This window comes from Taurulus bubalis (genome assembly GCF_910589615.1).
Source record: "Taurulus bubalis genome assembly, chromosome: 11".
NCBI lineage: Eukaryota > Metazoa > Chordata > Actinopteri > Perciformes > Cottidae > Taurulus > Taurulus bubalis.
This window is the reverse complement of record NC_136599.1, coordinates 26,445,092-26,473,047: the sequence shown is the minus strand read 5'-3', so window position 1 is coordinate 26,473,047 and position 27,956 is coordinate 26,445,092. Positions and strand designations below refer to the sequence as shown.

General features: G+C 39.8%; 1 protein-coding gene across 2 annotated transcripts in view; it reads left to right on the top strand.

The window, feature by feature from the left end:
• Positions 1-1,320: 1,320 nt before the first annotated feature.
• LOC306743747 (paired box protein Pax-7) overlaps positions 1,321-27,956 on the top strand; it is a gene marked incomplete at both ends in the record, with an annotated part of 61,020 nt that continues 34,384 nt past the window's right edge. Inside the window, 5 exons of one of the 2 annotated variants that reach the window (XM_079226298.1) lie at positions 1,321-1,405; positions 2,077-2,312; positions 2,575-2,704; positions 2,889-3,017; positions 26,081-26,280. In XM_079226298.1, the coding sequence (XP_079082424.1) occupies positions 1,321-1,405; positions 2,077-2,312; positions 2,575-2,704; positions 2,889-3,017; positions 26,081-26,280 (780 nt within the window). Of the gene's footprint in view, positions 1,406-2,076; positions 2,313-2,574; positions 2,720-2,888; positions 3,018-26,080; positions 26,281-27,956 lie in introns of both variants that reach the window. The other variant, XM_079226297.1, reaches the window with a different exon arrangement.

Here is a 27,956-nt window from a genome sequence, read left to right as displayed (position 1 = left end):
GAAAACCCTTTTATAATAGCATCAATACATATCGCGATATATGTTGAATGAGTATTCTGTTTCTAGCCTACACATGTTTCTGCTCCACACATCTGGAACAAGGTCCCTGAAAGCTGCAGGTCTGCTGAGACCCTCATAGACCCTCAGCTCCTTTAAGTCCACATTGAAGACTTTTCTGTTTGCTGTTGCCTTTAATTGATCCAGATTCAATTGCTGCATCTCACTACTGCATTTTATTTCTTAAACTGCACTGCAACCTTTATTCAACTTTTATTTTGCTTTTTGACTGTTTTAATGTTTTCTTAACTGTTTTTAAATCTGCATTATGTTTTGATGCTTTTAATGGTTTTATGCGAAGCACTTTGAATCGCCTTGTTGTTGAAATGTGCTATACCAATAAACTTGCCTTGCCTGCCTTGCCTTACACCTTGATCTAGAGAATTCACAAGTCAGTCAATTTTAAACTGTCAAAGTGGGGTTGGCTACACATCATTAGATTGCACTGCATTAGTGTTAGGCTGTTATATTGATGCATTCATATAAGGCGTTTTTGTTTGCCTCCAGCTGTAGATAATATAATAATAAAAGACAAACAGCACTGCCTCCGTCTCACAGGGCTGGTCAATAGCCTGTAGCTGTTTATTGGATTGGATTGCAATATATTTGACAGGTGACACGTGTTTTGTGTGCACCCCATTATCGGGTAGTTTCAGTGTGTGTGTGTGTGTGTGTGTGTGTGTGTGTGTGTGTGTGTGTGTGTGTGTGTGTGTGTGTGTGTGTGTGTGTGTGTGTGTGTGTTTGGTGTGCTGGCGGTATGTGCGCATCTTGATCCCTTCGTTCCCATTGGCTGCTGAAACTTGTTGGAGCTTTTCACTCTGGAAAAAGAGAAAGATCTAAGAACCTATCGGCGCGCGCGACCCGTCCCCCCCTCTCGAGCCCGCCTGGTCCACACTTTTCCGGGGGACCGTCAAAGTAGTCCAGCCTTCACACCGGTTAAATAAACTCATGTCAGAGACAGAGCACTTCTGTATCGTGAGCACATTACCAGTGTCAGGCTCCCTGCCGCTCCGCACACAGCGCTGCACTTTGCCGCAGAATCTCCTCAACCTGCGCTCATCCTGCACGGCCTATTTAATCTCCTTATCCTCCTCCGCCGCACACTGGACCCGTCACGCATTGCCACCTTTAAAACACGTGTGACCAACAAGTCTACACTTGAACTGGACATCTAACACGTGTCCGTCTTTTTTGCTTTTATTTTCCTTTTCTATCTTTTTTTTTTTTTTTTTTTTTTTTTTTTTTTTTTTTTTTAATGGTACCATGTCGTCTTTGCCAGGAACGGTACCGCGGATGATGCGCCCGGCTCCCGGACAGAACTACCCCCGCACTGGGTTCCCTCTGGAAGGTAGGCCTCCGCGGAGCAGCAGCTGTCGGCCTTTTACACTCGGAGAGGAGATGTTGCTCATCATTTAGATTTAAATGTAAATATAGGCTGAACATGAAATACTTTCACTTGACAATAGAATACAGTAGCCTACCTAACTTTTTTTCCCACACATTAAATATGTATTTATATCTTACAAAAATGATAATAATAAGTTATAATATTAGTTTAGTGGCTAAATATAAACGGTCCTAGAATGCAGTGATAATGTCCTCAACATATTTATACAATCGTCTAAATCCTAAATTAAAATAAATACAACGCAAAGCGCCTTGCGCCTGGAAATTAAATCAATAAAATAGAAAACGACAATGAGAAGCTTCGGATTACATCAATATTTTGAAAGCGTGATGGTGAATAATGAAGACGGGTAGAAGGGGCTCTTCACCTCCTCTTCAGTCAGATGTAACTGTGAAGAGCATCCATTAATGCAGTCTGCTAACACACTTGCTCATTTGTGTCTATATTCGGATGTTAGTGGAATACCTGATATATGGAGTATAGGCCCACATGAATATGATCAGGCCTACATGTCATTCCAATCAGGCCACACAGCATTTCAATAGAACTATTTCATACCAAATGCCTCATAATGCTAAAGCTCCATGCTGAGTGCGATGTGTCGCCCACAGTGTCCACTCCTCTGGGACAGGGACGGGTCAACCAGCTTGGAGGCGTCTTCATTAACGGCCGGCCGCTGCCCAACCACATCCGACACAAGATCGTGGAGATGGCCCACCACGGGATCCGGCCCTGCGTCATCTCCCGACAGCTGCGGGTCTCTCACGGCTGCGTCTCCAAAATCCTCTGCCGCTACCAGGAGACCGGGTCCATCCGGCCCGGAGCGATAGGAGGCAGCAAGCCCAGGGTGAGAAGAACCGGATCATAATCAACATTATTGTTATTATTATTGTTATATTACACATGCCACATTAAATCAGAATTGTGATTAGTCTAGCTTATATTTATCTATTTTATATTTAGCCATACGTCTGCTTGAGTAGCCCATTCTTGCACATGAACTGCCTTTTATATTTTCTACATGTTTACGGCCCGAAACATTTCCCCCGCCTGTAGCCGACTACTTATCGCAGTGTGTTGTTTGTCCCGGGCCCGCGGCTCACCTGCAGCAGGTAGCCACACCGGACGTGGAGAAGCGGATCGAGGAGTACAAGCGGGACAACCCCGGCATGTTCAGCTGGGAGATCCGGGATAAGCTGCTGAAGGACGGGGTGTGTGACAGAAGCACGGTCCCTTCAGGTGAGGCCTCCTCTGGTAAGCCGCATTTAATTAAACCTTTCATTCAAATAAAAAGTAAAACTGTGTTGAAAATAGAAGCCAAGGCTGGGCTTTATTATAATTGTTATTATTACTACTATGATAATAATTATAACAATAATATGATTATGCTTTTCGCCGACTGAAGCTGCCTCTGTGTTTGCAGTGAGTTCGATCAGCCGTGTCCTTCGAGCTCGATTTGGAAAAAAGGACGATGAGGACGAGTGTGATAAAAAGGATGAAGACGGAGAGAGGAAAAGCAAACACAGCATCGACGGCATCCTCGGCGACAAAGGTAGGCCAGAGGGAGCGCGCGGCCGGCCGCGTGGAAACTGTGGGTTGGACTGCTGTCTACGCCTCGAGTTGTCTACAAATTGGGCCTAAATGAGCGCTTTGTCGCGTGGGGTTGTCCTCCTTTAAGCGGCTCTCCCAGCAGACCAGGAGGCTTCATTATTTATGAGGAGCGCGCAGCGGGTCGGGCTCCCGTGGCGCCGCTTAAACGCTCCTGAAAGCCTGCTGACAGATGACCGATGTGCCAGTCAATATCAATTACAGGCGGCCTGACAGCGACACCCCTCAGTAGCAGGAGCCACCACAGGGACCCCCCCTCATAGGAGCCACCACCCTCTAGCAGGAGCCGGGCCGCGACCTCACAGCAGCCCGTGTGTGTGCGCGCGTCAGGTTCATCCGAAAACAATGTCTGATTTGCGGCAGCAAGCCTAACGTTTAATGAAATGAAAACAGAAAAACGAATGCGATAAACCGACAATATAAACTCATGTTCAATTTACACAATTGAATGCCACCTGGAGAACAAAAGATCCACTTGATCTCACTTCAAACTCACTCATCTTAAACGTTTTAGCAAGCACGATTTTCATGAGAAGTTCACAGAACAAATCATTTTAGCAAAATGATCAAATGTGATCGTTTATAGGCTAAAAGCGGATTCTATAACTATTTTATAGCAATAATGATATAGATGTAATTTAAGGTTAATTTATCTCAGATTTCAATTCTAAAATCGAGACACATATGCAGCACTTGGCAGGTTAATATATTATTAAGACCATTTTTTATTTATTTTGTTTATTAAGTTTTACGCAGTAAACATAACTTTTCATATTGTTGAACTATTGTTGGCTGTTTGATTGGTGCGTTCCACCAGGATCAGCTGTCTGGTAATTAGACTGTAGGCCTGTAGCTCCCAGTGGTTCCTGACCACTGGTTTCACTGGTACTACATTTATTTTTTCCAATGCCATCAACGTTCCTCCTTTTCATGTTCTTCAAAAGATCAGCTTGTGTCTCTCTGTCATTCGGGCCTGGCATTTCATAATTTGAAGACTTAGCCTATTACAGCTGGTAATGAAACCGGTGTCTGGTGAAAGGCGTCTATGTTGCAGAGCGGTGTAATAGCTCCAAGGCATGGTAAGAAATATATTTATCCCCTATCAGACCTCACTCTCACAGTTCCAGGCACATGCATTCTGTTGAAAGGCTTTAAAGCAGATTAAATTGAGCCTTTTATTTCTTTTCACTTTCATCTTTCAGCAGCTCACTTCGTGGTGTGGTGCCCGCGGCGCAAATTCATGAGATTTTAAGGTTTCCTCTCGTGTTGTTTAGATTGCATTTTTAAATATTCATTTCATTTGCTTTTAAGGGATTGTTTTTGGTGGCATGTTGGCAGAATCTGAGGGAGAGCCAGAGTGTATTTTAGCAGCAGTATTAGGCTGAAGGGAGAAGGTGTGACTGAACACACGAGGAGGCCTCGTTTATACATTTTGAATTTTTCATCTGATAAGCTACTGTTTGTCCACGTGATATACAGCAGGAAGTCAACTGCAACTGAAGAAGCGTTTAAACCGTCACACACTGTTTTACAAACACACACAAAAAACAATGCATTATGATCATTATTCAATTCAATCTTTATATTGAACCAATGTATAATTAGTGAATACAATTATTTTCTACTCTTCAATTATCATTTTCCTACATTTGCATATTGGGACATGACTCCACATACATGCATATTTTACACATAATACTGTGACTATATCATCATTTCTCTGCAAAAATACGTCATCATTTATATTATATTCAGTTGTGAGAGATGTTAATGTTTGTTAACTATACATGTGAAAAGCTGCAAAATAATGATCATATTCAGTAGATTGTCACAGCGTAAATATGTGTGGTAATTTCCCGAATACACTGTAAAAATCTTACAAGCTGTTTGTTAATATAGTAGTAAATACATTTCCTTCATAAGGGCAGGAGTACCGGTACCTCTGTGGTACAGTGAGGCGGCTCACCATAAACACCTAACAATGACTGATGCACACTCGTTTCATCTGCAGTTGAAGGCAGCATGTAGTCAACGTGCTGTTTGCCAAAGATATGCATAACCTGTAGGGAAAAAACATAACAGTGTCAATTTTGGAGTCCAGAATAAGCCTGGTTGAAAGAAAAAAAGGTTGACAGTGAGGATGGAGAGAGCACTTCAAACAGATCCAGTGAAAGTGACGAGAAGCAGCTTTAAAGAAGCACAGGCTGTGGGAAGTTCTATTGCAGCTATTAATAACACGTTTCCCCGGGCATCCACACTTACTCCACTCCATCTGCACTTTCTCCCAGAGATTTTGCCGGGTTGAAATTGAGGGAGACCCAAATGTTGGCTGGAGATAACACAATCATCATAGCCGCGGTCCTGGGCTGTGCATCAGTGTATTAAACTGGGATTAACCTCCCCTTTCTCCCCCGCTGCCTCGCACCAAAAATTCACATTTTTAAGAGACATATTGAAAAAAAAACCGAGGGGGCTGGAAGCCAATGAGGAACATAGAGGAATGGTATCAGCAGCAACAACGATGCTGATTCTCATTGTCATCATGATAATCATTGTGTTGAAACAAATGCACCTATCTGCTATAATAATCCGTTGATTATTGAAATTATTTATCAAGTAAAAATCCCAAATGTTTTCTAATTCCATTCCTATGTAAGCATCTGCTGCTTTTCTCTCTTTAACTGAACAGCGTTCGGTTTGACTGTGGGACGCAGTAAATGTGTAAAATTGCAGAATTAATAAGACTGTTTAGTCTTCTTCATCTGTATTTAATATACATTTTAACTGCAGCCCTGATCTTTAGAAACATTCATTTAATAAATCAAGACTCATATATGTTTCATACCAGAGCATTAACAAATTCATTTGGAAACAGTATGAAGTGGATTAGGTGTTTTGGATGAAATACTCAAATATTATGTTGTTTTATTTCATAATAACAAAGTATTGTGTTTGACTAGAGTAAACGATGTGGAAATAAATCAATAAAGGTACTTTATCACGTTGATGCAAAAATACAGTATTGCTAGAAATCTGACCATTGATTTGCAACATTTCTCATAACCATATTAGTTGGTATAAGTGGAATAGAATAACAATAGACAAAGTCATGTCAACTCATGGTGTGTGTCATCATATTGTTATCGTCATCATGTTCTTACAACTCTTAATTCTTCAGTAGCCCCACAACCCCAAAACTAATGTCTTCTCATCTCTACTCATTTATTAAACCACTAATACGTCATCAGGCGGACTCGTGGACCATCAGCAGGTTTGGGTTGTTTTGGTGGAACATGACTGTAGATTCAGAGGTTTAGGGTTTAGTGAATGGGATTGTTTCCCTTTTGTGGGGCTTTTGTGGAATGACTGTGAAATTAGACTCCCCAAGGAATATTATGTTGTGTTATTATTATAACAGCAGTGACATATAGCATGGATTCCATACCGGGAAGTATGTTGTCATTGGAGTATGGCAGCGTGAGCGTGATGCCTGGGTTCATCAGCAGCTGACCTGAGGCGGACCTGAGACTGTTATAGCAGAGCAAAGTGAGCCGCTGAGAGGCTTTGATTCTCTGCTGCTTTTGCTTATCAGAGACGTTTGCGGTGACAATGAGACTTCTTCATATTAGCTGGTGCCAGCGCTGCTTCAGACCTGTCTGTCTATTAATTAAAGCCCATTTACCACTTGAGACAGAACCTGTCTCGGCCTCTGTGTCCCTCTCTGGACAGATTATCTTCTTAGAATGTTGGAATGACATCATTTTGTCCACTTGGACCGCACTTTAAACAAACAAAGAGTTAATATGTTTACACGCTTACAATGTGTGTGATGGTGATGTAGCTTCATCCATACTGCAAACTCTTACTACCTCTCTGGAGCTTTTAATAGAATGCATCATGAATGCTCCCAGTTACAATTGATATATTTTTTTTAATATTTCATCACTTTAGGTCAAACTTCCCTATAATAAGATGTCCCTCCCCTTATTTAAAATGAAGAGGTTAATGGTTGGAAATGGAAGCAGAAGACACCCCCTGCTCCCCGTGGGGATCTGGGTCACAGCTTCAGAGGAGACGTACACCAGTGAGAAATATGAGAAAACAAGCATGAAGGAGTAGCGGCCCTCCAACATGTGAGGTAGAATGTTAATAATAATAATAATAATAATAAGTTGGTAATATGTGTAACATACAGAATTTTAGCATAACTTCGGCAGAAAAACATCAACAAATAAATAATGACAAAAATATATAAGGTTGTGAATAATGAGTGAATGAATATAGAAAAGTATATGGTTATAAAGTATATTAGGTGAAAGGTTTCAGCTTTTTAAAGTGCTAAATAATTAATTCCAAAATACACGGGTAACTCTTACATGAGCAACACATTCCACATATTTATCACATTTCACATAGGAAAATGGAATGAAATGCAAAAGCAAGAATTTAAATTATAATACTACATGTGTCCCACTTATTTTTTGTATATTGCATGTGAAATTTCACGTGCAATATAAAAAAAAATTTAAATCGACATATTTATGTATAATGATTTTTTTCCAATGTCAAGATGTGTCATGATTTAGCAAAATAATGCAAAATTGTCAAACAATCACTTGCTTCCGCTTGCTTTGGATCATTATTGAATCAATAAACAGAAAAAAGTTAAACACAATTACATGCTTAGATCATATCATATATAATTATGCTGAAAGCTTATTAATGATGATACGGAATTGATGCTCAGTTCTCACGTGACTTCCAGAAATGTCACATCTGAAATGACAACATTATTATAATTATAATTAATAATATTTTTTCTTAGTTCATAATAATAATTCATAATTTAATAATAATAAAAGGAAATAGCATCAACCTAACAAATACAGAAACATCCATACGCTCTTTAAAAGACATCAAAAAGAAAAAGGACAGTTTTCATAATCAACTATCATTTATGAAATAAACACCGACCATTTTGCGCAGATATGATTATTCCTGCTCATCAAACAGACAAACTAATTCATTTGACATATCACATTGATGGGTCTTTGTCACTATTTTTGAATGTAAGTCAATCAGTTCAGTAGTTTAGATAATTAATCTAATGAAATAAGAGTTGTTTTAAAGCGTTGCATGCGATTCCAGCCTAGAATGCAGATAATTATTTTTCAGCGGGCATTAGCATTTTTGTGTGGGCTGACCTACTTGTTGATTTTCCTTTATTTCTAGTAGCACTTTGGACTTCTCAGTGATGTCTTTGAGAAAACCAATATATATATATAAAGGGGAGCTGCTGAACAGGGAGGGGGCTTTGAAAGGAGAATAGTAGCCCACTTCTTTGCCATGGAGTGTTCAGTAGCCATCCCTTAATCCTCCTTTCATTTCGCCGACAAATGCCAAGAATCTTGTCTGGTGACCCAATGGGAAGCTGATCAGCCAACAAAAGAGGAGCGCTGCACAAAGAGCAAACAGGCAAAACAGGGTTGAGGGCAGTCAGAGGCCTCGAGCATCCCATTAACAGCCCATTTGCAAAGGATACACACAAGACAATGGCAAACAGAGGAATGACAAAACAGCACAAACAACATGGCATCAACACATGAATACAGCTTGAACACGTTGGTTGGTCTTTAACCGAGCCCTGGGGATTGTGTTAGACCCCCAGAGCTCATGTTGCTGCTGTGTGTCACCATGCTGCTAGTCCACAGTCAACATTATAATCAACATTATATAGAGACGGTCACAACAAAGTCATTTAGTGGGTTACTGCAGAAACCAAGACCAGAGGACATGTTTATATCATTTATGAATATTTCAACTTGATGAAATGGAGTCATAATTGTGTTTTTTTGTTGTTGATTTAACTCATTTCTTATTTATAAAAATACAAGGAAAGTTTTAAGAGAAAGATAATCAAGGGTTTAAGAGGTTAACATGATAAGTTGTACTTGATTAGTTTGTTGTCTGCCAGGATGTCAGGATCTGCTTTAATCCTCATCTGGCGGTGCAGCTCAACACGACCAGAGAGACGCTACAGAAACGCCTTCAGAGGGTTCTTCCTCTCAGCTCAATGATAAATAATTATACCCCATATATCCAGGAAAAAACATCCAGAGTACCTGACCTCAGTGTCTTAAAGTCATGGACTTGGTAAACATATTCAACATTAAGCAGGAAAATAAATAATGTACTTACAAACTGTATTTTGTATTTTGTTTTCTTTATTTCAAACAAATTGGCCAAATATGTCCATAGAGACAGAGTGAAAATGTGTATAACTAGTATTCATATTGCCAGTGAATGTAAAGATCCTATATTGGGGAAATGGTTGAAGGAATTATTTTAGCGAGTGGCTAAATGCATCTCTAAAATCCTGTTTGAAATCTCCATACAGAGGGCTGTGTGCTTGGATCTATTAAATGGCTTATTCATGGTTTCTCCATCAATCCATGGAGGAAATCACATTCACAGAATGCAACCATCCAGTGTAATTGGTTAGAAAATGACCTTAAATATACAGAGATTACTGGGGCATAAAGGCCCAGCAATTTTGGGTGGTAGAGTAAATGTTCACGCTACTGAAAGGTATGAAAGTGGATTAATGGCCATTTCTCCGTCACTGCATTAAAATGATTTGAGCCACATGATGGAACTGAGCATTGTTCACAAGCATCTGGTGGAAATAGATCAGAGGACGCTGTGTACAGGAGCTCTCACAGAATGCTCTGCTGTTTGTTCTCTTCACATTCAATGACAATTATGTATTGTATTGTTTTCTATTTGATGTAATTGTCTGTAATCATGAGAATGCATGTTTGATTAGACCTCCACAGTACTGAATTGATTATGAATAGTTTGAACAAATAGCTTCGATTGAAACATGCGGTGTGTGAGGAGCAGCTTCAGTGCTGCTTGTCATAGACCACACCCATCTGTATATCAGTTTAGTAATAATAACAATATCAACTTCAATAATAATAATAACACCAATAATAATAATAATAATAATAATAATAATAATAATAATAATAATAATAAGCACACTGAAGTGTAATGTAATGTTAAGTGCAGGGAAACACAAACTCAAATTGTCATATAGTGTGATAACCAAAATCCAAGCAGATAATATAATTATTCTCATATGACAGTATCAGTATTCTTTTTATTGACCTCCCAGTTCTATATTTCATTCTTAACGGTTAGAAGCATTTATCCAAAAACATATTGTTTGAAAAGAAACAAGTTAAATAGTTGTTTTTATTTCAGGATGTAATGTGAAAGTCCAGTCAGCTGCTTTAACTAGAGGCTGTTTTTACATTCAGATACATTCATATTAAATGAGATATTTTTATTGGACCTTGGTCATGTCTTTGTGAAGTGTAGAAACTACATACCTTAAATGACTCGCACTCATTTTAAATTGCAAGTCACGGTTATATAACATAGAGATAGACTATAAATGGTTGCTATATAAAATAGAACATATTCACCTTTCCTCTTAGTGAAACATTTTCCATCACATATTTCGGCTGATGGACCTTTTTGCAATTTAATAAAATATGTTTTCATGCTGACACATGAAGTCATGATGTCACAAAATGTGTCATAATATATTGGTTATTTGACAGCTCTATGGTAACCGCTTGTTAAACAAACTGCTTGGACTGGGTCTAGCCTGGAAAACATGTGTGCTAATGATACTGGTCTGGACAGTCTTGTCATTGTAGGAACAGTGTGTTGAATGTGGAGTCAGAGAGTCTGTTAACCAGGTCAGCACTGAGCATTTCTGCCAGTCAAAATGTCTCCTTATCTATTGGAGAGACTATTGGATTCATAAACTAGGTTAGGAAAAAAAACATTGCTAGTAGAACAATTGCCCTTGTATATGGGGAAACAAAATGATATGGAACAAATGATAAAGACAAAAATGAGGCAATCCCATACCTCCTAGAGTCTTTGTCAGAAACATGTCTATTTTTTTTTGTTCCAAATAAATTAAAATAATGCAGATTTTCATTTCTGAGAAAGTACTTATTGATGAGAATAAGAATATAGGCGATATGTCAACATCTTCTATCACAAAATAAGTAATTTCATATCTCAATAACGATACTTGCCACAATATAGCATGTTTTCTGGTAGTTCAATAATTAAATAGTCTATGGAATAACTACTTTTGTCTACTAAAAAAAATCTATATATACATATTTGTTATTTGCCTTGGACTGAGTGGTAATGTAAAGTGTGATGTAGATCTCAATTGATTTAAAATTGCAAATGGTAAGGAGCTCATTATTTGTACACTGTCATGCTTGAATATTGGTTGTGAATAATATTCCTTCAGAGAGGTTAAGCCTATACCCTGATAGGAGGAGGGAGGGAACTTTGATCCATTCTCTATATGATCTGTAGTTATTATTGTTATACACAGGTCACATTACATTCTAATTTGGGAACACACACTACTACATAAAATGAACAAATTACTTTTCAAATAAAGCATTTATTTAATGCGTGGTCTAAATAAGGATTTGCACTGTAAAACAATGTATAATATATAATTGGTCAACTCTCAGAGCTTAGTCACACTGTTTACAATGACATTTCTTTCATAATTTTATTTCTGGTTGTATTAGGTCATTTCAAGCAATGGTGCAAATCAATGTGAAAAACTATTTCATGGATGTGACAGATTTACAGTTTGTCTTTGCAATAATGTGATAAACTACAATCATTTATCAGGTTTTTAATACAAGGGATTTGTGCACAACAGACAAACCTGTATTGTCATCACATTCATAAACTGTATGTTATTTTCCAGAAAACTATACCACAGAAATAACAATAGTGCAAATGGACTCTTGTAGTTTATTCTGAGATGTAATCATGTTGTTGAAATATTCATTGGTACAGTTAAATGAAGTGAATACAAACCAAACCAAAACAATCATATTGCAGCTGTGTCTCTCTGATATTAATCTATTTTCAAGGAGTATTGCTTAGTACAAAATAGATTGCAAGATGTTATCACTGAAATGCGGCTGTGTGCCAATATACTTCAAAATCATGTACAAAATGTTATGTTTGAAACAATCTTTTCTAAAGTACTGCTGCAAAACGACATGATCTGTAGACAAATAATGCATAGATGTTCAATGAATTCACACCTCCAAATCCATTTAATTGCAATGTGGTTGACTCCAAAATGTTTGGGGGGTATCTTGGTTATTTTGATATAACCAAGTATACTGGTTATTATATCAAAATGATTTGTTTCTGGGAGAAAGGTGTTACCGCCCTTAGGGATGGTGATGTGATCATACAGCCTGATTGGAAAACTGAAAAAATTGTGACTTGGTATGAAGATTTGACCCTTTTCACAAAGGCTGGCCTTAAAGTCAGCATTGTTTAACATGCTTAGCCCTGTTCAGGCTGCCAGAGACATGTTGACACAAAACAACCAGTATTCTGCATTCATGCGTGGTCTTCTGATACACAAACAGTTGCTAACAAGAAAAAAAGGAGAAAAATAAATATAAAATGGAGTAGGAGGCCCGGCGGTATTTCATGCCTGCATTTGCCATTGAAAGAGTTGATGAACTCCTCCAAGTTTATTAAAGAAACGGAAACAATATGAACCAAAGGCTTGTGGCAAGCAGTCTGACAGTTTATAAAGTGGCGGCTATTGTGGCCTGAAGGCAGATGCATGAATACCTCTGAATAGACTCCCTCAAAGTGACACGATTGAGCTCGACAACAGCAGCACGCTGAAAGGAAAGCTTCTCCTCTGTGCTGCCAAGCTGATCGGCATTTCTAGCGCTCCTGCTTTGAATGAATGTACATCTGCAGTGGGAGGGTTTGCTGTGGGCCACTCACTACACATTTCTTCTGCTGTTTGGGTGGAAGTATAACCTTGTGCCTCATATAGCCGCTGCATGCTGCAGGTGTCTTCTGACTGAGAAAGTAGCCAACAGAAAAAAGAACTGAAGACAACATACTTTTACTGAAGGTCTGATGCTGGGCTCAGTTTACTGAACTGAGTGGAGCATAATGAGTGAAATTAGGAATGAATGTAAAAACAGATGAACTCTTGGAAAGGCTACATTGACATGTTCTTGCAGCTGAACATTTACAGTCGAAAAAAACATTTAAAACTGTTTCAGTGTCCTATAACATGTTGAGTCTTTGGAGTGTTTGAAAGGTGTGTGTATTAAAAAATACTAAAGAAAATTCAGCCATACCTGAAGAGGAAGCACTGGAATTAGCTGAATATTATATTCCATTGCTGTCAATTAACCCCCCCAAATGTTACACACTGGTCCTTTAATGAAGGATATTTATTTACTAGTTTGCGTGAATGACAGAACCTTGTTGGCGTCGAAGTTTAAGATATCTCCAACGCCTTCCCCAATCTGCCACCTTAACCTTGAGTTGCTGTAACCAATGGAGGAGGGGCTTGAACCATTCACAGTCTATGGCAGGGGTGTCAAACTCATTTTCACCCCGGGCCACATCAGCATCATGGTCGTCCTCAAAGGGCCGGTTGTAACTGTAACACTGTAGACATTTAACTCCCGAACATAATGTTAACTGTCTTTGTATTAGATTATTGTTTATTCAAGTGTAAAAATATTGTACATGCATTTATATAAATGTAAAATATATGGAAGCAAATTTCTCTGTTACTATGACAGAAGTCCATTTAATTTAGGGTTAAGAAACCCATACTACTAAATTATAATAAATATACAATTATAAAAGATCAAACTTAAAATAGAAGAAAATAACAAAGACAAAGATCAAACGCACGTTATTATATTGGCCGTTTCTCAATACCAGGTACGCTAAGTCCAGACTTGTGTACTTTTGGAGTTTGGACTTGGAAGTTTGGACTTTGGGAGTCCAGACTCCCAAGGACAGGAGGACGCAGGACGGTCTTTCTGCACTTGGAACAGCAGCTGACTTGATGACGTCACCACCTCAGCTGTTCTTGTCATGAGTTACTCTGATTCTTCACTGTAAAGTATTATTACAGTGAAACAAAATATGACAACCGTGCTTTTTTTGCACTGGTTTCATTGTATATATAATATGTTTATAAATATGTATTTCATATATATATTTATAGTTATATATTTATATATACACAATAATTGCAAACAATTCGGTAAAAAGGAATAAGACACCGCTGTAGTTCAAAGTAAAAGTAAAATTAGAATCTCAAGTTATAAATCTTAACCTTTCCCTCACTCAAACTGATTTAATGGGTCTGTGAATAAATAATAAATAATAAAGATTGCTTGTTAGATCCTCGAAACCGAATTATAACTCATGTTTAACCGCTACGGAGACATCGGAGCAGCCGGGATCAGGCTGCTCTCGGCGGGCAGCAGAGCGCTGGCGGCCCGGTGCTGCAGGGCTCATCTTTTTAAGTGGGCTGATTATGGACAAACCGACCACAGATTGGATGCTTAAACAACTAACTTCTGGTCTGAAAACATCCTGTAATTACATGTTGTGACTCAACAACGGTAGTATTCATAGAATGTCAACTTTCAGTTGTGAGTTTTCTCATCCACCATTGTTCCCCGTTTGCTGGTCCGAAATGCATTCTGGGATATTGACTCTCTCAAGTACGCTCAAGTCTTCTCTGATGCATCCCCGATAAAATGGGCGGATCAAGTCACATCCGGGATTTTCACCGTGCTTGGCGAGAAGCAAACTTTTGAATTGGAACAGTACCTGGGCCGCGACTGATGACGTTTCACGAGTCCAGAGAACACAGAAAGTACAGAGAAGAACGCTGATTGAGAAACGGCCATTAACTTTCTTCAAATCTTTTTTGTCACAGTTGAGAAGGACATAACTGGTCCAACAAATAATTGTGAGCAAATAAAGACATGCATGTGGTCTGGGGCAGTGGTTGAACTGGTCTGGGGCAGTGGTTCTGAACTGGTCTGGGGCAGTGGTTGAACTGGTCTGGGACAGTGGTTCAACTGGTCTGGGACAGTGGTTCTGAACTGGTCTGGGGCAGTGGTTCTGAACTGGTCTGGGGCAGTGGTTGAACTGGTCTGGGACAGTGGTTGATCTGGTCTGGGGCAGTGGTTCTGAACTGGTCTGGGGCAGTGATTCAACTGGTCTGGGGCAGTGGTTCTGAACTGATCTGGGGAAGTGATTCAACTGGTCTGGGGCAGTGGTTCTGAACTGGTCTGGCTGCAGGACCCACCTTGACCCCTTCATGACAAGCTGAGATCCAATGCGAGGAACATTTTCAACTTCTCAAATTAATGTAATGATATGGTGCAGTTTAAACCTGAGAAAGTACACAATATCACAGTATGCCAACACAAAACAAAATAGTTTGAAATATTCCCTTTTACACTCAATTAAAAACCCAAAAGTGCATCTTTAGGACAGGAGGCAATACAACACACATCATTTTATAACTTCAGCCTTTTTTAAGGCTCAGTGTTTTCATGCACAAACATGGAATAAAAAAGGTTGGGAATAAAGCAAACTATCACAAATAGTCCAATCGTCCAGTGTAAACTCACGCGAGTGTGAATAGATGGCATACCGCTGCATTAAAAAAACTGCCTTCAAAATAAAAGCCCGTGCAAAGGTCCGCGATTCACTGAAAACGGGTCCGCGAAGCCGTCGCAGGCCACATAAAATTACCTGGCGGGCCTTGAGTTTGACACCAGTGGTCTATGGGGTGCATCGTATGGCTGATGGGGAGGAGAGCACTCTGTTATTGTCCTTAGTCCTTGCCACATGCCTGAGGAGGCTGGCTGTTGTACTCCTCTGTGTTCCTGGAAGGCAGCTCTTCAGTGCATCAACTATCGTATTATGCACCCTTTTTTTTACCTTGACTTTAGGCACTCTCCAAAATTACCTAGGCCAGGCTGTTTTGCTGCCCTACCGCCACTTCAATTCAATTTAAATTTTGTATGGCCCAAAATCACAATTTACAGATTAGCCTCAGAGGATTTTACAATCTGTACAGCCTCTGTCCCAGGACCTCACATCGGATCAGGGAAAACTCACCCAAATAAACCTTTAATGGGGAGAAAAAAGGAAGGAACCTTCAGGAGAGCAACAGAGGAGGATCCCTCTATCAGGATGTACAGAAGCAGTAGATGTCATGTGACCAGAATGAACAACGTAACAGAGCTACAACACATTCAATGCATATGACAGGCATTTTTAATATAATGAGTAGTCGTAAGCAGAATAATGATGGAAATATTACAACTACCAACAATGAAAAAGTAGAATAAAAATGATAATAAAAGCAGTAATGGTGTCAGCAATAGTAATAGCAATGCAACTAATAATCATTCATAATAAGAGTAGCAGAATAGATAGAACCACTATCCATGTAAAGAGAAAGCACAAAGACTCCGGGGAAGAAGCAGAGTCAGTAATGTGCATTGATGGGACATGAATTCATCCAGAAACCCTGAGTGGGCGCTGGTTCCACAGGAGAGGAGGTTGATCGCTAATGGAGCTGCATTGCTCTCATTCTACTTTTGGAAACATGAAGAACCAAAAGTAACCCTGCATTCTAGTGGGGTAATGTAATACTATGAACTTGTTTTTAAAAGGTTAAGATAGAATGGTATCTAACCAATTAGGGTTTTGTAGGTGAGGGGAAGGATTATAAATTCTAGTCTCAATTTTACAGGGAGCCAGTGCAGAGCAGCTATACAGGAGTAATATGATCTCTTTTCTTAGTTCTTGTCAGAACACGTGCTGCAGCATTCTGGATCAACTGGAGAGATTTAAGAGACTTATTCGAGCAGTCTGATAATAAGGAATTGCAATAATCCCACATAGAAGTAACACATGCATGGACTAGTTTTCCTGCATCCTTATGAGACTGGATGTGCCGGAATTTTGAAATATCACGGAGGTGAAAACTGGTACACCTTGAAATGTGTTTTATCAGGAAGCTCTGATGTATATTGATGGCTCAGAGAATCCTTGCTTTGGTACTGGAGGCCAGGGCAATGTCATCCAGAGTAACAATATATCTGAAAATGTGTTTTGTCTGAGTTCAACATCAGGAGGTTGCAGGTCAGCCAGGTTGTGATGTCCTTACGACATGCTTGAGCTTTATCTAACCTGGTTGGTTTCATCTGGCTTGATAGATAGATATAATTGGGCACCATCTTATAAATGTTTGTGGAGTGTTTCATAATAACATTGCCTGAATGGAGAATAAAATCAAGAATAAAACAAGCACAGAACCTTGTGGAACTCCATGACTAACATTGGTGTGTATTGAGGATTCGTCATTTACATAAACAAACTAAGATTTATCTTATAAATAGGACTTAAACCAGTTTAATTTGTTTCCTTTATTGCCAATTAAGTGTTCCAGTCTCTGCAAGTAATATTCAGTGGAAGGTTACTCAGTGATCTCCTTGCAAAAATGGCTGACAGGGAACATTTACCAAATGTTGTGCAGTGGGATCAACAGGTCCACGGATTCAATGTGTTGGGTGGTTGTTGACCTCAGGTTACAGCAAGAGGATGTTCTGGTTTTTCCCATATTTGTTGTATTTCATTTACAACCTTTGCAAACCAAATTAGTTGAAAAATGATTAGCTAGATAGATTTGATCTCAGAATCTGGGTGTGAACTACAATAGTCATGCCTTCATTTCAAGCCTAATTACTGGTTCACTTTACAGCCAGAAAACCCTAAAAACCATCAGCTGGTGGCTTCAGTAGGTTTGGGTCTGTACATGGAATAACATGGAGTATAGAATAACACCGCCGTCTCCTTTAAAACGCTCTCCTTTATCGACAACCGATGTAAGGTTTGGCGATATGAACAAATCTAATACCACATTTGCTATATTGATTTGTTTTTTTTAAAATATGCTGTAATTGTCCTTAATGTACAAAATAAATCATGAGATAAGGTTTAAATAATTAAAACCATATTTTTACATATAAAGTGTACCCTCAAGAGAAACAAAACGTTATTGTCTACCACATAATGATAGAACCTTGGTTTGGTACTCAAACAATATAAAACAAACACCCATGAAAGATGCATACAATTAAATTTAAAATATTTCGATTTTTCAGCTAATATAATGTCTGAATCTATGGGTTAACTTTCACTGTCAATAAGAATAATTTGAAACAATACCAGGAATTTGCAGATCCCTCTTATGTTTTTTCATAGGTGATTTAGACTGCTTTGTGATCATATAATGTATTGCACATACTGTATATAAACCGGCCCATACTTGATTGGCCCATATTGGCATGAAAGTAGACAGGATAGCTTTTTCCCCTGAAGTGTGGAGCATCAGGTGCAAAGCTCAGCGATCCCTCCATCTCTTACAAACATATCGGAGTCCATTTCAAATCTTTTCAACCCAAATCTGTGTAGAGAGTTAACAAGCACAGATCACTTCATTTTCTTTGCACTGCTCTGATTGTTAATCCACTTTCTTCCAAAGTGAGATTATTCTATTGCTCCTTAAAACTTTCTGCAATTGCTTTCTTTAAGCCTGCAGCTGTCCACTGAGGGCTTTGCTGTGTCGAATATATCTTAAGAGTGCCTCTTATTATTATATTTGCTCCCAGCTCTAATCTTTATCAGTGTTTATATTGACAGTCGGCAATTTTTGTTTATGGCTATTTTTTATCTACTAAATAAAGACACATGCATGCCAGTGCCTGGGGAGGAAAGCAGATAAAGACTTTGCATTAATACAGTTTGCTAAGACATAATGCCCTGATAAAGCCAGCATCTTTGTGTGGGCTGGATTGAGTTCAGTGCCAGTTCTATGTAGCGGTTACTAAGAGCAGAGCTTCCTCCAACTAGCAAATCCTATAGCTTTCTGTGAGACCATACGCTTGTGGCTGCAGTCAAGTATTTTTATTTTATAGTAAAACAACAAAAGTTGGGATTTTTCCATTCATTTTCTTCAGCACAGAGAGTCTGCAGACTCCCTAAATCTTTTGGCAAATATTTTACTCATCATTGTAAAACTGCCTACGTTGCACACACTCCACTCCTGCTGCTTACTATACACTTTTGCTGCATTTGTTGTTGTGACTAAATACCATTGTGTTAGAGATGTATTGGAACAAAGGCAGGAACAATGCTGAACTGTGTGAATGGAGCGTGTGCAGAGGCACAGCAACATTGCAGCGCTGGTTTCGGCTTCAGCTCAGTTTTGCTCACTTGGGCTTGAATTCGAGGCCTTTGTTGACGGAGCGGCTCCTGCTGCCAACTGGCAGATTTTACTTTACTTTCTTTTGTGTTGTTTGAATACATTTTTAAAACTTTGGCTTTGGCCTCAATTAGTTGAATGTTCAGACCTTCAATTCAAGGCCTTGCATTGTTGGTACAGGCATACAAATCTTCAAGTCAAACGAAAAATTGCCACTGCAGCAAAAATTAAATGAGCCTGTTATTACAGTAAGCTGTGTTACAAAATGCTTATTTATTGACGAAAAATGTTCAGTAGCAACTGAGAATGTTTCTGCATTGACTTTTTGTGAAATATTTTAGTTAAATTCCCTTTTAAATAGGTGACATGAATTATCTCAATGTGATTTGTATGAGCAGGCACAACATTAATTCATACTAATACACAAAGGTTTGCAGAAATGTACGACCCCAGGTGAAATTATACTGAAAGATGACTACCTTGATCCTGAGCTTCATTTTGACTAATTATTTTAACCCTATTGATGTAGGTCAGGAAAGTGAAACTTAACAATGTTAAAATGCGATACCTAAATTAAAAAAAAATCTGGTTCATGTTCCAACAACCTCCCCCATCTATCCGTTCCATGTCATGCCTCGGCACCATTTGACCTCTTTAACTCTTAAATATGCAGGCGGCACTTTGCTCGGCTGCTCAGCTTTAGTGACTCAGTCTGGAAGTGTTTACTGAAGTCTTGCAGAGTGCAGCGGGGCTGTTCGGGGTCTTTCATGGCCAGTAGCCCCCCGAGGTGCTGCATCTATTGGTCCTGAAAGGCGCTGGGAGAGTCCCGGGCCTCTGTTGTTTAAGGTGAGTCTACTTTGTCAGTGAGGCAGCTGACCAGAAAGAGGTGTCCAAAGAACCTTCACAGCCAAGACAAGATGACTAAAAGAGCCACAGCCACTTCTCTCTGTCCACATCTATTCACACGCCTCCAGCAAAAGCTCCAGAAGTGGACATTGTGATTGTAGTCCTTCTGCTAGGGGCTCTGTGGTCTTTGGAATGGATGGTAAATATGTTGAAAAGAATTAGCTGCCGTGTCGATTAAAAGGGTTCATTCACCCACCCTAAAAAGTCAACTCTCTTAATTCAAGCTAACCACACTCAGAACACAAACCATCTCTGGTCCTGCTGTACTGAGCCATCTTCTACTCATCCAACTCACGTTTGTCAGGAAAACAGTTCCTCTGTTAGAGAATGCTGTACAACCAGAACCAGTTTAACAGTTTTTAATTTGATACAGATTTTTATAACTTTTTTTCTGTGACTTCACTTGACAGTCTGTAATGTAGAAAGAAGGTGTGTGGCAGCTCATAGTGTGAGAACGAGGAGCAGGCAGGTGGGTTAAATCCTGCCTCAGGCTGAGCAGATAGCAGAGAAATAGATCGTTATCAGAGGCAGCACTCGAGAAAAGACTTTTATGGAGACTTTCTCCTTCTTTCATCTTTAACAGACACAAACACAACAACCATGGACAGAACTGTAGCATCAACACGCCATTTTGCAAGAATTGGTTTTGCACTAATAAATTCATCAGTTGTTAAGCCAATGTAGTCTGTTGGACTGGTCAGAGCCTATGGAGCTAAACTGAAAGCAGATCCTGAGTGTAATTATACTGGAACTAATATGATTTTCAAAATGACCCATAATTAGTTTCATACAGCTCTCCAGAGCTCTGTCAGTCATTGTCCCCATGTCTTGGTCGAAGTGGGGAACAGTATTCAGTATTCTCTACCAGAAGCCACTGTTTACACAAGTGAGTCAGCACACTTGTGTTATCTATTGAGCAGCTTGATGAACAAAGGGTCCCTGCCCTTTCCAAAAACACTATCCGAACAATCTTGTATGTTCCTCCAAACACACAAAAGACCTCAGTCACTTTCACATTTACGTTCACACAATCTAAAGTGGCTCATGAGGAAGGGTCTCAAAGAAAAAAATAAATCCTTCATTTATGGTAAAACATTTATGTTAAAACACCAAATGATTTTCAATGGTCTTCATCGGTCTGAAGAGAGTTCAAAATATATAGATATCATTAAAAACACAGAAAACTGTAGACTAGGTCACGGCCTTTTTCAATTCAATTAATTTTTTACAACCCAAAATCACAAACAAAACTCCCAAAACCCAAGGGGGAAAAGGGAAGAAACCTTGGGGAGAGCAACAGAGGAGGATCCTCCATCAGGATGGCAGAAGTACAATAGATGTCATGTGAACTCAATGAACAACGTAAGACGTAGTGGATTTTGCACCAGCTGATTCCAGTATTTTGTGTCTCCCTATATATAACTTTTGCTATTTTTTTTTTTTTTAAATACTCAGAGCTATTTGATCACAACCAAACAAAGATACTTTGTTCAAGTGGATTACATTTTAGATTGAAAAAAAAACATTTGAAAGCCGTATGCTAAGAGGGACTCGTTCTGAAAAACATAATTGGGTATTAATTTGGTGATAAATTGCTCTCCCTAGAACATATGGAATTACAGCTATCATTATTAAGTATCAGAATGTTTCATTTTCTGCAACAATGAGCAACTGGCTTAAGATGGTATTGGACCATAATTATTTAATTAGATTTGTTTTCAGGGGAAGAGTGTGTGTGTGTGTGTGTGTGTGTGTGTGTGTGTGTGTGTGTGTGTGTGTGTGTGTGTGTGTGTGTGTGTGTGTGTGTGTGTGTGTGTGTGTCTGTCTATTTATCTAAGGCTGTCAGGACATTTTTTGCAAACTGAGTACATTTTGGCCATTCCTCACCTCTTTAAAGTCCTCAGGTTCAGACTTGGTTTTAAGGTTCAGTTTAGAATGAGGTTTATAGGGTTAGTTGGGATGGTTAGGGTATGCATTGTGTCAATGAGGGTATCACAGATAAAAGTGTGTGCGTGTTGCAGTTGCTGCACATGATGGCAGTGATCTGATAGAAAATTAAAGCGTGGATGTGTTTCTATACTAATCGTATTCTCTCTGTTACAGAACAAGGCTGTTATTTATACCGCAGCACAATTGCAAACCCTGTGTGTGTGTGTGTGTGTGTGTGTGTGTGTGTGTGTGTGTGTGTGTGTGTGTGTGTGTGTGTGTGTTTGTGTGTGTGTGTGTGTGTGTGTGTGTGTGTGCACCATGCTCCCGATAAGACATAGCATGCCAATCGAGGGATCTGGTGGAGACAAAGATGAAGTCCAGGTTTAGCCCCTCTATCGGCTCTAGGCGTCTGTCTCATTACCATAATCTCTGCTTTCCATTATCAGCTGGAGAGAGGAGCTGACCCTCCTGATCCACCGGCCTGTCAAACTTTATTCTCCTCCATCCTGGGGATCCTTATTGTGCTGCCATCCAAACTGAGCGTGGAGCTGCTGCAAGCATGCATTACCAAACCACCAATGCTGTTCAGGTTGTCAGTCCCAGACACTGTGGCATTTACATGTCCAATTATGGTGTGCTTCGTTCTCAGCTCTGCTTTTCAAATCTGCTCTCAGATGACCCAGTTTTGATAAAGTCTTTATTCTAGCAGGACAAACTTAAAGGCAAAATGCATTTGATTCAACTGCAAATGCAATTTAATTTCCAAAACACAGGCATGTCCTCGTTCTCATCTGATGTGTGAATCTGTTCTCATCTGCTTATTCCATGAGAGGGTGTTACCTCATTATTAATGATGGAAAAACAGCTGCCTGTGTCTTTGACACTTTACTATCATAATTATTATTGTTTTCGGTTGAATTATCAAATTTTCCCCAATGTATATGTTATTGTGCTCTCTGGTTTTGGGATAGAGGTAAAAATATATTAAATTAATTATTTCCTTAAAAACAAAAAAACTGATTTGATTGAGATTTCTAAAATGTATTGACCCACATTATATGTAAAACTCTGGAAAGGAAAATAGAGCGATAGCAAAGTAGCAAGGTGATTCAAAAGAAGAACGAAATAGGTAAACAAGTCATAACAAGCCTTACGGACGTTGTTCTAGCTCAGATGCCAAAGAGTGTGAGAGGAAGAGGCAGAACATACTGTGAGGAGAGGAAGCCTCATTTCTCTCACATCCCTCCCTCTCTCCCACCTCTGCCCCTCTCCTCCCCTAAATCCAGCAGCATGTGGAGGGAAAACAAATGTCACAGCAGCACCCGGAGGACTCCGAGGTGCCTTTTGGAAAGTGATCCCAGCCCACTGCAGCGGCCTCAAGTGTTGTCACGCTGAGTTAGTGCCAAATTGCTTTGCAGCAACCCCCCCTCCACACACACACACACACACACACACACACACACACACACACACACACACACACACACGCACACACACACACACACACGAACCTACCAGCTACAAACAAGTATATATGGATATATATATGCATGTGTATGTTCTTACCTTGGTTTTAAAGAAAACAAATCTTTGCAGGGAGTAAATGGTGAAAGAATTGATTTAATTAATGCAGCAGCATGTCCTGCGGCCACATGTAATCCGTTGAGAGTTCTCTAGCGGGAGCTTTCAAGGGGAGCAGCTAGGGGGAATACAAAAAGATATTCTCCCTGAGACTCTTCCAGTGGCCTGTAATGGGAGCCTCGTACTAATCCCATAATTCCTTGTTTAATTAAACTACAGAGCCAACCCATAGTTGTCTAAGCCAGTTTGATGGGCCTTTTCTTTCCTACTGCACCAGCACATGACTAACTTCTGCACACAATGAAGGCACTCATACAAACAAACAAACTGCGAGAAAATATCCATGTCTGCCCTCCACTGTCTATAGCCAATACCCACAATTCACTACAACACAACTATGTTACGAACACATCAGATATAAAGACCTGCACATTTGCAGACCTTTAGTTCACTGAAGACCTCCTCACTGTTCAAACAGATTCTACACACCTGATTCATCAAAAGCTGTAAAAAGCATTAAAATCCTTGTCTCAGTCTATCAGACTGTGAGATAATGCCGGGTGAATTATAAACGTACTATTTAGATTGGAAAACAAAGCAGTCTGCAGACTGAGACGTGTCATTAACTCACATCATCCATCTGTACATTAAAATACATCAAATCCAAAAGCCATGGAGCTAGAATTCACATGCTCTATATAATATATATAATATATGATATAATATATTTGATGTATTTGTGTAATTGCATGCCTTACTTTGATTGAATAATTTGTAGACATGAGTAACATCGTGGGATTTTAGTGTTGAAATCGTTTTTGGTCTCCTAAAGCCATCGCTTCTTATGCCTCACAATTTTGTAGGGTCATATGTTGCAGCACCCGGCACTGTGAAGGCTTATCAATTGTCCTGATCATTGTGTTCAGATTGTTTGCCACTTTGCCAACCTCCTGTATGACATCTGAACTGTCCTACCCTGAGCTGTGATGTCACCTGAGCTGTCATACTTTTTATACGTCCTCTCCGGTCCACACAGAGTAGAGCTGTATGTATCATTACTGCTCTCCAGTCCGGGTAAGAGGTAGGCAGCCTCATTTGAAATGAATATCTGCATGTCAGATAATCTTCCATGGCTCCCTCTGAACAGTAGCATGAACATATTGTGTGTGAATGAAATCAGCTGCACAATAAATATTTTGGGACTATTTGCATCCTGCCAGTGTGTTTATCTGGGCTGCCCTGAGGCCCACAGTGGAAGAATGGTGCTACACACATCACCAAGGTGGTCTGGAGAGATTAGCACCCCTTATTCCACTGTAACTCTCAGCACCGGGCCCTAGGGGATGCTGGTATATGCAGGTTTTGATATCTAGTTGTACTTAGCACAAGAAAATTGTATTGTTGTATAAATAACCACACAGAAAAAACAGCGGAGGTCTGTTTGAAGCAAAATGTGTCCCTCATTCCTCTGCCTGCCTCTCTCTGTAGTTGTAGGAAGTTGTGAACATGCCTTTTACTGTGTAAGCATAAGGAATGATGCCTGACGAGATCCGTTATCAGGGATTAATGGACGACGTGGAGGCCAGAACAGACCTATACAAAGCCTACTAACTCCTGATATTGGACACCTCGAAGGGCGATATCTCACTTATAAACTGATCCAAAAAAAAAGACCATTAATAAATGTTTTCATGGTTTTACAGCCAAGTAAGCGTAGTAGTGGCTGATAAGGTGGAACAGTGTACTGGCAGTTCTGTTAGTTGTAAACCAAACACACCATCCAAAACACTAAAAATGAGCAACCTCGCACACATTTCAACCAGCATTTGGTAAATGCTGGTTGAATATGATATTGACAAGTTTGTGTTGATATATTTGTTCTGTTGTTTGCTATGGATCGACAATTTTGACAAACGCCTCCATTTGTTTCAGATTATTCCCAGTTTATAATCCAGTGGACAGTGTAAATCAGACATTAAACCCTGCTAAACTGAATATTACGTGCAAAGTTGAAAAATAAAATAACCTGCATACCATTTTATTTGATATCTGAATGATATGCGAATACACATGTTTCATGACATGTCTCATTTGAAAGTGACAGTTTTCCACCAATAACCATGTGATCAAACTCAGTTGATCAAAATCAACATCTTTTAACTTTTTTAAATGATGAGCCTTTTGATTTGATCAGCTAATTGTGAGTATCTTTATGGAAAGTAGTATGACGTTGTCATACTGTTGAACTGTGCAAAATGATGACTATAGTCTCCTACCAACCATGGAGCTGATTTGAGACACGTACATCTCAGCCATTACAGTCATTACATTATGAAACATGCTGAGATGAGTAACGTCTATTGCGTCCCCTCCATGTGTTTGTCCAGGCAGTCGGATGGACGAAGTGTCAGACGTGGAGTCGGAGCCTGACCTCCCCCTGAAGAGGAAGCAGCGCAGGAGTCGGACCACGTTCACAGCGGAGCAGCTGGAGGAGCTGGAGAAGGCTTTTGAAAGAACTCACTACCCCGACATCTACACCAGGGAGGAGCTGGCCCAGAGGACCAAACTCACTGAGGCCAGGGTTCAGGTAATACACTAACCACCCATCCATTAGAAGATATGTATAAGAAAACTAGAATGGCACTTGCCACTCAGAGTGCACCTCAGAAGGTCCCATCCCCCAAGTTGGGAAGTGGTTTGGTGTGTGCATGAGCTTAAGTTGTAAAGTGGAAACAACGTAGATGCCTCAAAGACTGTGTGTTGTATTTTATTGCTAAAACAACATGTTAGCTGTTTTTGACTTGTTGTTCTGACTTGAGGGAGCGTTCATGTGATTTCAGGTGAAAACCAGTTGAACTTTTATTCTGCTGTGATAAACATGCACAAAAATCAGTTCTTCTCAAATTGTTTTGTTAACCTGTATGATTGGATTGATTTGATTGTTGTATGTACAAGATGTCATATTATTGCAATACTTAATGGACCAAATTCCATATTTACCCATTGAGTTCAACTATTGTTCACACATATACACAGCATATTGCGAGAGACTCTGCCAGCTGTTCACATCTTAGCTACGGAACCTTTTCTTTGGTCTGGGTTTTGACAGCTCCCCAGTGTCCCAGTAGTGCTGGAGGAAATACTGTGGATCTCTAACAACAGCTGTTAGGTGTTCAGTAGTGGGGTGGGGGCTGCATTCCTCATCCATGTCTCACTCCCTGACATCTTGGCTGGAATCTGTTATTCCCACCACTTTCAAGCCCACCCCTCGATAAAATACACAGCAGATCACTGAAGGGTCTGGGCTGTCTCACGGGAGCTTTAATCCACAACAGCAACGTGGATCCATCAAGAGCAAGGAAAACTTAGAGTGACACAACACTGGGGCATGGCAACCAACACAAAGCTCTGCTTGACAGACAAAACTTACTGCATTCACTGACACAGGTTTCAGTATAAGTTAATGTAGTTAATGTACAATCCCAGCTCAAGGTCAATTTTCTCAGTTGTTGTGGAGCGTTTGACTCTATCGCAGTACCCTCATCCATGTTGGCTGTCTTGCATTGCTTCGATGCATTACGTTTAACCATCTGTAGTTCCATGGCAACTGAGCAAACTCAGTCGGCTGAAGGGTCGATTTTGTGGAAAGCTCCAGTAGAAGCGAGTAAGGGGACCTTGAGCTGAGACCAGTGTTGTCAACTGCAGTTTCCAAAGTCAACGGAGTCAACTGCATGTATTGAAGAACACCATTTTGCACATTTTGGAAGTACTGGTGATTTATATAATTAATTTCCAGATGGATGACAAATGCAGGAGTCTCAATGCTTCTTGGCATAGATTAACCGGACGCCTCAACAAAACTCTCACAGGGCGAGACAGGTTGAATAAAGTCTGTGTCAAACTGGACCATTTCAGTTTCACATGGTGCAATGAATGTAGCTCTTTGATGGAAATGTAAAAGAAAAACTGATGCAAGCTGAGACATGTCATCAACTTGCGTCATTCTTCTGCAGTGCTCTCATGTTTTGAAATATGTAACAAACAATAAACAAGCTTTGGTCACAGTGCTGGTGTCTCTATGCATTATAATTAATGCACAGAGGCAGAGGAGGAGAGTGTGTACCTGTTGTGGTCAGGGTTGATTTTGCATAGTGCATTCGTAGTCAGTAGCATAGTGCTAGCTCACCAGTGTGTTCTGCACCATTCCATTTCGTTTTGTGAACGAATGCTCATATTTTTGGACACAGCTTCCCTTCTTCATTC